This window comes from Trachemys scripta, chromosome 10 (genome assembly GCF_013100865.1).
Source record: "Trachemys scripta elegans isolate TJP31775 chromosome 10, CAS_Tse_1.0, whole genome shotgun sequence".
NCBI classification, from domain to species: Eukaryota; Metazoa; Chordata; order Testudines; family Emydidae; genus Trachemys; species Trachemys scripta.
The window spans coordinates 77,612,828-77,625,536 of NC_048307.1; the positions used below are offsets into that span (position 1 = coordinate 77,612,828).

The 12,709-nt window shown below is 46.2% G+C and overlaps 1 protein-coding gene across 1 annotated transcript in view; it reads right to left on the minus strand.

Moving 5' to 3' along the window:
- Window positions 1-158: 158 nt before the first annotated feature.
- Window positions 159-12,709, minus strand: part of ADAMTS17 (ADAM metallopeptidase with thrombospondin type 1 motif 17) — a gene marked incomplete in the record, with an annotated part of 265,113 nt that continues 252,562 nt past the window's right edge. The window contains 2 exon segments of the mRNA XM_034784572.1: window positions 159-1,411; window positions 3,554-3,731. Coding sequence (XP_034640463.1) covers window positions 1,260-1,411; window positions 3,554-3,731 — 330 coding nt within the window.

Sequence of the window (12,709 nt, forward strand, 5' to 3'; positions counted from 1 at the left end):
GCGTCTCGTTAAGATGCGATATATCAATCCCCGTCAACTCCGGAACTCCACCGGAGCGAGCAGCGGTAGTGGAGTCGACGGGGGAGCTGCGGCCATCGATCCCGCGCCGTGAGGACCCGAAGTAAATTGATCTAAGATACTTCGACTTCAGCTACGCTATTCATGTAGCTGAAGTTGCGTATCTTAGACCGATCCCCCCCCCCAGTGTAGACCAGCCCCTAGAGAGGGGAAAGATCTGCTTGGTCTCTAAGTTACCCTTCCTGCAAATGCTGTTCTGGTCTCTGTTTCGGGTATGTGCCAACCCTAGTTGGTTTCACAATACCCTTAAGAAATAGCATTCAGTCTCATTATCAGATTGAATTCCAAAAATTGGAAAGATGAGGTTAAACAACCCCTCCCCAACAAACCGTATATATTGAAATGATTTCCTGCTACTTCCATCTCATGCAAGTGGTTCTGGCTTAAAATTAACTGTCTGCTCCTGGGTTAATTAGCTTCCATTTCTTTAAACTCGTTGAGGAGAATAAGGCATCATAAAAGAAAACACATGTGTTTTTAAATAGAGAGAGGGGGATATGTTTTCAGAACCAGACAGGAGAAGGAATTCCCAATTAGTGTTTTTTTTTTAAATTACATTAAATGGAATGTTGGATAAAACTGTGCTGAGCTTTCTGCAGAAATTTCAGACATCCATCCTCTGCTATCCGTTTTCACAAGCTTTTATAGCAAATCCCCCTTTTAAATTAAGCATTTCATTTGTGTGTGTCCCTCCAAGCCCACCCCACAGCATGCTGACTGTTGGGAATTAAGAGCATCAGATGGAAGCCAAGGTTGAAGCATTAAGTAATGTCTGCACGTTTGCTGAGTTATTTGCCAGAGGCTTTCTCCCACTGAGGTACACATGACTTTAGTCAATTTAATCACGTTGCAACTCTTGTCTTTTTTTTTTCTTTTTAAATGGTAGCAAGCCATCCAGTGGCTGGTAATAATATATTAAAGTAAAAAGCATTAATGAAAAATGTAATGATGTCAAAACACAATAAAATTCTACATGATTGGCTCCTTGAGATGACTCTTTTTTAAGGTGGATGAGTGGATTATTTTGGTACATCCAGTCTGCAGAATTAGTTTCAAGTCTTATTAGGTATGCTTTGGAATCCACCACATCGTAGCAACTCATTAAGTTCCAGTACTCAGAGCTGCTCGTTCGTGATTTACATAGAAATAGCTGTAATACCCTAAGCAGCAGCACCAATTCATTAACTCTTCTGCTGCATCTTGTTTGCGTAAAAGTCTCTGCATGTCTGGCAGCAGCGCTGATACCATCTCATGTCTTGGCACAGGTTCTTCTCACGGATCACCCTGCAGTACACTGTCCACTGGTCCCCTGTACACTTATATGTGAGAGCAGCTTCAGACAGAAATAGAAAGAAGAAGCCAGCATGTTAGAGGAGAGCATCCCATGTGTGACCAAAATAACCAGAGCACCGGATGAGGGAGAGATGGCTAATCTTAGTCAACACTGGGATTTGGGTGGCATGCGTTATGCTCGAAGTAGAGTTGCTGCCGAAAGGATCAGGGCAACAAGTTGGTAGTGACTTGTCTGACAAACACAATGGAAAGAACTATCATGAAGAAGAATGTTGCAAGGCTGGGCAAGCAACAGATGGGCATATGCTTGAAGGCCCTGAGGAATTCTCACACTGGATCAGATCATCTGTTAGTGTCCTATTTCTGGCCCTGATTCAACAAAGTGCACACAGCACATGCTTAACTTTAAGCAGGTGAGTAGTCCCTAGGATGTCAATGGGGCTAAACACGTGTGTAAAGTGAGGTATGTGCTCAGTGCTTTGCTGAATGGGGCCCTTTTGACAGTGCCCAGTACTAGATACTGCAGCAAAAGGGGAAAGAAACCCTGTAATGGAAAAATCATGAAGCAACCTGCCCAGTGTGGTTAGAACATCCTGGGCAGAGGGGGAAAAGACCAATCCAAAATCAACGTGGGGAGGGATTGCTCAGTGGTTTGTGCATTGGCCTGCTAAACCCAGGGTTGTGAGCTCAATCCTTGAGGGGGCCGCTTAGGGATCTGGGGCAAAATCAGTACTTGGTCCTGCTAGTGAAGGCAGGGGGCTGGACTTGATGACCTTTTGGGGTCTCTTCCAGCTCTATGAGATAGGTATATCTCCATATTAACAAGCCAGACTCATAGAAAGTGAAAAATGGGATACTGGAGTCACTCGCAGTCATGACTCGCAATTATGGGTGGGTGCAGCTTCCCTTTTTAGGATAAATATTGCAATATTCTACAGTCATGGAGTAATATTTTCAAAAGTGCCCAAGGCCCAGATCCTCAAAGGTACTGAGGACCCTAATTTCCACTGACATCAATGGGAGCTAGATACCTAAATACCATTGAAGAGTTGGGTTTAAGTGGTTTGGGGGGTTTCAAACGTGACATAGACACTTAGGAGCTGTAATCTCATTCAAAAGCAATGAGGCGTAGGCTCCTGAATGCCTGAGTCATTTTTGAAAATCGGACTCAAGTTCCTAAGTCACTTCGGGTGTGTCTACACAGCAATTAAACACCCTCAGCTGACATGGGCCAACCAGGGGTGTTTAATTGGCACATGAGGCTAGGGTTACCAGGCTGTTGATGTAGGCGTCCAGACTCAACGGCTTTGGTCCCCGTGAGCGGGGAGGGGCCCAGAGCCCAGGCTCCCGCCCAAGCATGAATGCCTACACCGCAATTAAACAGCCCCATTATTTATTATTTGTATTACTGTAGCTCCTAGGAGTCTCGGTCCCGGACCAGGACCCCACGGTGCTAGGTGCTGTACAAACCCAGAACAAAAAGACAGTCCCTGCCCCAAGGTGCTTACAATCTAATTCTGGATGGTTTCTGTAGCGTACTGGAGTATTTTTCTAAATAATAAATTAAACAGAGATATCCTATCTCCTAGAACTGGAAGGGACCCTGAAAGGTCATTGAGTCCAGCCCTCTGCCTTCACTAGCAGGACCAAGTATTGATTTTGCCCCAGATTCCTAAGTGGCCAGGCTTTTCCATTTCAATTCATTTCCCCAATCTTATTAACCAAGCAAAATGCAACCCAAGTCACTAACATTCTCTGCTTACCCCATTTTACCCATCATGGGACAAGGTGTTTGAAGCGTGGAATGATGACTGAGTGCGGGTGTATGCCCTCACGCAAAACTTCCAACCCCCTTCTCTCTGACCCGCGGATATGCCTGCCTGCTCCAACTGATCACTCAGGGAACATGGCTCGAGGAATTCTAGCTTGGTAGAGATCTCAGGCAGAGTGGATCTATGAAGAATAAAGCATCTCTTTACTCTGGAACATTAATTACCCAGAGATTCTGATGGTCGCCATGCTTCTGTCTCTGATGAGCCATCGGGAACCTCGTTTCTGTAACATTCAGCATAAGGACTGTGTTTCCCAGATACCTGGGCAGGATATATGCTCTGGTGTTTGATGGCTTCAGGCTGATTATTTAACCTCCCCAAGAATTGTAGCTCTGCATCCACCCACTCACCAAGTCTGGGCGAGGTAATTGTGTTGACATTTATCTTCTCATTGCAGACCTCTTGGTGACACTGCCTGTAGGCTGCTGGCTTGGATAGGACAGGGCACTCGTTGCCATGGCGGCCGGTGACTTTGTGCATACACTGCACCACACGTGACTGGAGGCCCTTCCCGCAGGTTGAGGAGCACTGGAGAAGAGAGGGACATCTTAGTGCAGTGGTTCTCAACCTATTTACCACTGTGGGTCGCACATGTAGCTGTGTATGTGTTGTGTTGGCCACATCCACGCAATATAGATACTACCTGTAGGGCCCTGAGGATGTCACATGGGTTGCTGCTGTGTGTGGATTAGGCCGCAGGTTGAGAACCACTGCCTTAGTGAGTCACAGGCCAGCCCCTGTGGCTTGGAAAGACATACCGACCACAAAATCGGGGACTGGAGCGAAGGGCACAGTGAACCTGTAGCAAAATTCCTCATGAGAGACTCAACAACCGCCGGTGTAATGTCCTTCAGCTACCGTATTTGCCCCTGCTGAGTCTCCAGGCTGGATATACCCCCTAGACCTATGTGCAAAGAGAAGCATCTGGCTATGTGGTAAGGTGGAAGGCAGCTGCCTTTGTGGCACCCTTCCTCCCCCCCTACTTCCTCCTTGTGTCTCTCTGGGTCCATCTGCAAAGCCCATGGAGCAGGCCTCCCATCCCGAGTCAACAGACTTGGGGTAGTGGCACTTGGTGCTCTAAAATAACGGTGGACAGTGCTTTGGAGTTGCAGCTCAGGCTCTGAAGCCTGGCTAGCGGGGTGGGCTTCAGCACCTGAGCTTCCAGGCTGAGCTGCAACAGGCGGCTATGTATAGAGTGCTATAGCAAGCACCACTACCCTGATTTTGTTGACCCGGGCTGGGAGACTCACTTCGGTGGGCTGTGTAGACGTACCTTCTGAGGCTGTGTAGACGTACCTTCTGAGGGTACGCGCCTCCTAGCTTGGGCACACCGGCTCGCACTAGCTTGCTAAAAACAGCAGTGTGGATGTTGCGTCTCCGGTGGAGGCTCATGTTAGCCACCCGAACTCAGACCCAGGGGCTCGGGTGGGAACGAGAGACCGAGCTGGCACCTCAGCCGCAATGTCTGCTCTACCTCGAGCGGAGATAGCATGAGTCTGTCTACCTGGGCAGGGAGGCTTGCTCCTAACTGTAGTGTAGACATAGCCTAACCTTTTGGAATCTGGGTGAAAGGGCAGGCGGGGAGGGGCAGAAAGTGGACGTAGTTCACCTCACCAGCCACTCAAGGGCATACATGGAAAATGTATATTGCCCGAGGCTGCATTAGCTTCTCCATTGCATGGAATCCTACTTCACTTTCCATGAGGCATCCCAAGAGACCCAGCGGCTCCAATGGAACCCCACTGGCTGAGTTCCTAAGGGTGACCTCTCCACAACACTGACAGTCTATCAAAGTTCCTGCACTGGAGATCATGCTCTCGCAGGTGGTATGGCGGTATTAAACAAGAGAGGTGGGCAACTCAAGTACTCAAAGGTCAGTCCCTTTCCTCCCACATACAAAGACTACAGGGGAAACAGAGAAGGCGGCGTTTCAATATACAGGAGGAAACATCAGGTATCCAAGTATTCAGCCGCCTCTATTCCTGCAAGTCCCTTTGGCTCTCACCTGGCTTCCAGGGGTCAATTGGAAATTGCTCTCCATTAGCTTGGCTTTTATTTGCCAGGAGGCCAGGCCTGTTTATGCGCTTTCTTTGTTGCCATACAATTGGAGTCCCCCCCACCTCCTGCCCCACACTCATGATTTACGATGCCCTACTTGCAAGCTGCTCAACTTTAATAAAGTGAACGCGGCAAGCAGAGTGCAGCGCCCCAGCTGGAGTTAATAAAAGAACCTTGTATTGAAAATAAAGAAACAATGGGTTGCAAGACTTTGGCAGGGTGCCTATGCCTGCTAGTGCCACACACAAACAAAACGGAGGAGGGAGGCATCCGAAATGATGTTGGGCTGATATGGCAAAGAGTGTATTGAGGTGGTGGAATCTCCTTCCTTAGAGATTTTTAAGGTCAGGCTTGAAAAAGCCCTGGCTGGGATGATTTAGTTGGGAATTGGTCCTGCTTTGAGCAGGGGGTTGGACTAGATGACCTCCTGAGGTCCCTTCCAACCCTGATATTCTATGATTCCCCTCTGGCTTTCCTGAGCACTGTTGGGGTAGCATAGCTATCCCTGGCCAAGCACCGCCAGTCTCAGGGTGATAATCTTTACTGATTAAACCCAACATTTAAAAGCAAAAGGATACACTTCAGGTGGGATAAAGATGGATAGATAGAGAGATTGTCTGGCAGATAAGATGGAAGTACCATCAAAAACCAAACCGTTGCTTTAAGCCACAACAATAGGGGCAGTGCTGTGGTGCATTGGCCAGTGGGAGCTCCTGAAGGCATCATGCATGATACCCTATTGCTGTGGTATGCCACTGCTACACCTTGGAAAGGGGACACTACTGGTTCCCCAGCTCTTCTGCCTGCTGCAGAAGAGCAGAGCCAAGCCACAGGCTTCTTGCCCTCCCTGTATTGCTAGAAACCTCAGGTGCTTCTGCTCAGTGAATACACAGCGAAAAGAGCGTGGCTTGGTCCCCGCATAGGAGTGCAAAGAGGTTTTGGAGGGAAGCCTCCTTGCAGTCTTTCCCTTCCTTGCTGACCAATGAAGGGCTAGATGCCACCTCGCTTCAAATTATTAGAACCATGGAAAATAGGGATGGTGAAACAGTTCTTCTAAATTGCTCTGCACTCAGGTATCACAGTGATGTAAAGTCCTTATCTTTATTTCCAGGAAAGAGTAGGTCTGGGGTAGGTCTTTCCCCAGCATCCTCTGTGGTGAAGGCTATGAAGAATCATTTAGATTCGTAGCAATGTCCTTATAGTCTTTAATTGCTCCCTGTGGTGGCCCAGCGGAAGCACTGCTTCTCATAGAGGTTTCCTGCTGCTGATATAATCACAGAATTCCTTGATACTTGTTTTTACGCCATTAGTTACATTTGCTCTTCAAATTCCCTATTAGCCTTCTCACTTCCTCCTAATGTACTGCCTGCCATATTTCACACTCCTATTTACTGACTTCACTAGGGCTGGATTTTCTGAAGGATCTCTGTTTGGCTTGAATAACCTCTTGGCCTTTACTATTTAGCCCCATTGGTTTATTCTTTGCCTTCCTGGTCCCTTTGTGTTCTGAGGAATGCATGCCTTCTGAGACTCTATTATTGCTTCCTGAAAGTAGCATCCATGCCACAGGTAAGGGTTTTAAACAGATGGATGAAGACAGATGGATGGGGGAGTACAAGGAAACAGTGAGAAAATATAATATGGCCACTATTTCTTGATGACGCCACCATAGTTACTTTTTGTACCATCTCCTGCATGTTACTTAGGACTAAGTGAAGAATAGCCCCTCCCAGCCTTGGTTGTTTCAAGAAGGAACCATTTAAGGTGTCAGACTGTGGCCCACTGTAACATTTGACCAGTTTATATGCAGGGAGCTGGTGTCTCAAATGGCAAAGGTTTCATTAAATTTGGTTGCCATTTTGATCTCTCCCAACGTTTTCATCACATTCTCCTGATGTGGAGGCTGGTAGTATAACGTTACTGGCTTATTTGCATTCGTAGAGCTTGGAGAATTAAAATCCAGTACAGATTCACCTGGATGGTCCTTTCCACTCATCCAATGAAATACAAGAATAATCAATAGGACATGGGTAGCAACTGTAATCTTCAAGGTGCTTTACAAACATTAAAATTAATTCTCACAACACTCCTGGGAGGTAAGTGAATAATATACCTCCCTTGGACAGATGGAGAGGTTGAGATACATAGAGATTAAAATGACGTATCCAAAGCCACGGAGTTCTGTGTCAGGAGAAGAACATGGCAGCTCCATGGCTCTCAGTCCTGCGTCTCTTTCTGTGAGAGTCTTTTTTTTTTTTTTGCTTGCTATGTTTTTTAATATTCCTACACAAAATGGATTTTTCGGATAAAGTGTGTTAATATTTTCAGTCACTGAGTTACAAATGTTCATGAGTGTGTGTGTGTTTCTGTCTGAATCTGTTAGCCAGCAAGGAGGGCAGGCCATGAAACTTTTTCCACAGACATTGCCAACTCCACTCCTTAGACAAATAACAGCAGAGTTTTTGCCCTAAGCAGTTTGATTCCTACTCCTGGGAGACTGGGATCATCACCTATGCTATGCAATTAGTCTTTCACAGCCAGGAAGACAGATTTTAACATCTTTCTTGAACTCTTCGGGCTTGGCAGTTAAAGTAGGGTTGGACATCTGGCTTATTTTAAGAAGAAATTTTCAACTCTATACTTGGATAGTCTCTTTACAAAGGAATTTCAATCGGAAATAGGAATAGATACAAATGACATAAAAGGGGGGGATTGGTTACTCTGCTGTACTGCATTCAGAAGAGATGACTGTTAAAAATAGCAGAGAAATCAAACTCAAAGTGAAACTTCCCATAACTACTCCTGGCTTCCCTTCTGCTTCTGGGTAAGTATACCCATTGCCACAGCACCTCTGCTCCCTCTCCTATGCTGGGGAAGCACATAACTAAACACATGGCTGGAACAATTCTGTGGGCCAGACTCACTGCAGGTTCTGCCAGCACAGACCCTGGTACAGGGCCCCCAGAGAGGTAAAGTCTACGCTGGGCACGGCAAGTTCCAGTGGAGGAAGGTGGCTGCAACCTCCTCTCCAATGGGAGAGTCACCGGCAGCCAATGCAGCAAAACTCGCTCCAGAGAGGGTGTGGCCTGAGCTGCTGGGGGTGTATGGGGTCAGCTCTTCCTCTAATGCAGCTTCACCTGGTGCAGCTCCATTGTGCATGCTGCTTCCCTATCATAGACTCATAGACTCATAGACTTTAAGGTCAGAAGGGACCATTATGATCATCTGGTCTGACCCCCTGCATGCTGCAGGCCATAAAACCGTCCCTACCCCTTCCCTGGACTCTGCTGTTGAAGTCCCCAATCCTGTTTTAGGTGACTTCAATCGGCAGAAACCCTCCTGCTAGAGATCCCTGCCCCATGCTGTCATACCAGAGTAGAGCAGCAGTGGAAAGTCTGTCTGCCCTGTGTGACGTTGTGCAGTCTATATGGTTTTATAAAAACTTGATAATAAGTCAATATAATGTAACTGAGCTGGTTTTAGAGGAAATACGGTAATAAGTGAATGTAACGTAACTGGGATATGCTTCATGCAAAAGGTCTCTTGTAAGGTATCATTACAAAGCTTATAATCTACTGAGTATGATCATCTGATTTGTATAAATGTACCACTCTTGTATCTAAAACTAGAAATATAAAATGTAACTCTGAGGGCCTATTGTAATTGTGAAAAGTGTGGACCATTAATGATGGTTTGGAATCTTGATGACTCCCATTGTCTGCAGATGGCTGTATTTACCTGTGAGTCTTCCTGTATATGTGTGTGCTGGCAAGTGAGTAATGAAGTCTTGCAGTGACATGTGATCATGTCACCTGAACTGGAATCCATCTTTAACCTGGTGCTTTTCCAGTGAGGGGGGGTGGAAACCCAGAGAGACAAAGAGTTCCCGCCTTATGCAAAAGATATATAAAGGGGGGAAGAGAAGAGAGAGTGAGAAGCCATCATGAAGAATCCCCTAGCTACCACCTGAGCTGCAACAAGAGCTGTACCAGGGGAAAGGATTGTGCCCAGGCCTGGAAGATGTCCAGTCTGAGAAAAACTTACTGAAGCCTCTCTGAGGGTGAGATTATCTGTATTTAGTTTGATTAGGCATAGATTTGCGCATTTTATTTTATTTTGCTTGGTGACTTACTTTGTTCTGTCTGTTACTACTTTGAACCACTTAAATCCTACTGTCTGTATTTAATAAAATCACTTTTTATTTAGTAATTCACTCAGAGTATGTATTAATACCTGGGGGAGCAAACAGCTGTGCATATCTCTCTATCAGTGTTATAGAGGGCGAACAATTTATGAGTTTGCCCTGCATAAACTTTATGCAGGGTAAAACGGATTTATCTGGGTTTAGACCCCATTGGGAGTTGGGCATCTGAGTGCTAAAGACAAGCGCACTACTGCGAGCTGTTTTCAGGTAAACTTGCAGCTTTGGGACAAGTGATTCAGACCCTGGGTCTGTGTCTGGAGCCGGACGGGAGTGTCTGGCTCAGCAAGACAGGGTGCTGGAGTCCTGAGCTGGCAGGGAAAACAGAAGCAGGGGTAGTCTTTGCACATCGGGTGGCAGCTCCCAAGGGGGTTTCTGTGATCCAACCCGTCACATTTTTAGGTGACTTCAATCGGCAGAAACCCTCCTGCTAGAGATCCCTGCCCCATGCTGTCATACCAGAGTAGAGCAGCAGTGGAAAGTCTGTCTGCCCTGCTCCAGGGATGAAAGCCCTGTGGGATGCAGAATCCCTACTCCAGGCACTGAGGCCAGATGTGACAAATTGTGCTTAGTATATTTAAAATATTTGTCAGCAAACACTGGACTGGATTTTTTTGGTAGGCATCAGACCATTACATTATTATCAGCAAAACGGTTTGCACCTGTAGGGCATCTTCTTGAGGATCGAAGGGCTTTACAAGCACTGATTAATCCTCACAAGATGCCCAGGTGTCTACATGGATGTGGAAACTGAGGCTTAAAGGAGGTGAAATGACTTGCAAAACTTGCTGCATCAGTGGCAGAGCCAGGTACAGAACCCAGATCTCCCGAATCTTTGTCCTTTAACTACTACTAGACCATGCTTCTCCTTTAAAATGCCTTTGTTCCAATATCGAGAGAAAAGCAGGGACAGAATACCTGATGCATTCATCTGGACGTATATACAGCTCCTTTGTGGATGACGAATGCCTCTAGTGTCACTGGTAGAGGCTTTGCCTCAAAAAGGTACTTCTTCAAACAGAAGGGCATGGCTTCCTAGCTCAACCAATTCTGCCAACACACTGAGTTGGTTGGCAATGTTTTTAAGGGACTGGCCTGTTCCCGAATGAGATAATTCAAGATGACATCAGTGATGGTGACTGGCTTGAAAGCAAGTCATATTAATTAGTTACCACCCACACCCTTGGCTTCTGGTGTTTAAAGATATCTGCTTCTTTCCAGTTCTGCTGAAAGTTACTGGAGCCAAGTTGTCACATTTTACCAAATCTGCCTGAACAGTTTATGAATTCTACGTTCGATTATTAATTCTCTGTATGTAACTTTACCAAGCTGCAAAATCCATTTTGAATGAGAAGCCGCTTTGCCTTCTCTGTTGTCTGTTTGCCTCCATGTTGGACTGAAATTCCAAGGCCTGGCAGCAAAAGAACAACAAAAGAGGGTCATTGACAAGTGTTCTCTCACTGACATGGAATAGCTCTAAACAATAGACAGCCTCTCAAGCAGAAAAACTGGTTTATCAGGGGAGAGGTAACCTAGCAATAAAGCCATCTGGTAGGGGGGTCTCTAGTAACCCGAGGAGGCTGATCAGTAGGTTACCTGATATTTTTCTTCAGCCATTTTTTTCCAGCTCAAGCAGTCTGGTGAGTGACTGAGAGGAGGTATTTGACTGTCTGCTTCTTCCCAATTCTGCTAAAATTACTGGAGACTACCTAGGGTGACCAGATGTCCTGATTTTATAGGGACAGTCCCGATATTTGGGGCTTTTTCTTATACAGGCTCCTATTACCCCCCACCCCATCCCGATTTTTCACACTTGCTGTCTGGTCACCCTAGACAAGGTATGACATGGTGGCATCTCTAATATCTTCTATCTTGACTCCAGAGTTCAAGCACTTCAGGATTTTAGGAAAGTGTGGAAGTATTTCCCCCCCTGGCTGTTCTTATTTCCTACATATGTAAAAGTCAGAAGGAAAATGAGGCAAGTTCCTGGAAGGGAATTTGTGCTGATTGACAAATGTCTTGCCGGCTCTGTGCTCTCTGGATTTCAACAGTCCTCAATGTGGGGGGTTGAGGGTGAGGTGATGAGAGTTGTTGCTACAGTCCCTAGTGTCAGGCTTATAACGAACATTGCTAATTTAAACTCTTCAGCTTCACAGCAACTCAGCAGCGAGCACGTTCATAAACTTCAGGGCAACTTCCACTGCTGTATAATTAATTATGCACTAAAGAATGAAACATCTGTCTTTCCGCTGATAAGATCTAATTAGCCCAAAGCATCTTGTAAGCTATTTCTCAATATTTCATAGGGGGAAAAGAAATCAGAAAACCTATCTGGTCTTGTTAGCAGCAATCTTTCATTTGAAAACTTTTGTCAAGTGACTGATTTAATTTAATCAAGAAGAAATGTCTGCTCCTCTGACTCAGTAAACTGAGTTGGAAGAAACAATAAATTATAACAGAAAATGCTCATGGCGGATGGATGCGACAGTACCTCAGAACTTTAAGAGAGGCAGAATTTTTTTCAACTGCCTAGAGCCGTGCTTTCAAACTGAAGTCTGGATGACCTAAAGAACAAGACAGGACCAGCGCTTCCAGCAGGTCTCAATGCATAATTAAACTAGACTTCCCCATTCTGAAAAGCCCCATTATCTTCAGAGTTCAGAGGCTGAAAGAGGCCAGGTTTAAGTCCATTCTGGAGAAGTAACAGTGCTGCAAAATGCTGTGTGTGCAATATGGCGCACAGAAACGAAGAAATGTGACTGGTTTGATTTGATCTACCAGTAAGTTTTTAAGGACAGATGTAGAGACCAGGATGTGGGCAAGCAGGCCTAGTTATCAAAGTCAGGGTCCGATGCCAGAAACCAAAGCCAGAGTCAGGATAGCGCCAAGAGTCAGGGTCGGTGTTGGGGGTCAACAGTTGTGCCAAAGATTGAGCTGGAATCAGTGTCTGGAGTCAGACCGAGGGCCAGGACTGGAGTCAGAAGTCAGACCGCCATGCCAAGGATCAAGGTGGAATCAAGAACCAGTGTCAGGGGTCAAGCGTGAGTCAGAGTCAGATAGCAGGGCCAAGGCCAAGCCAGCAGTACATCAGTTCACTCAGGTGCTCAGACAAGTTCCTGTGCCTCCTGGCTTAAGTACTGAATCCAGGTCAAATCAGTGGGGCTGGGTGTCTGCGCCAATCAAGAGCTTTGTGAGTGGAGCCTGTGGTTGGCCAGAGTTCCGCTAAATCCCTCCCTTGCTGGTTCTG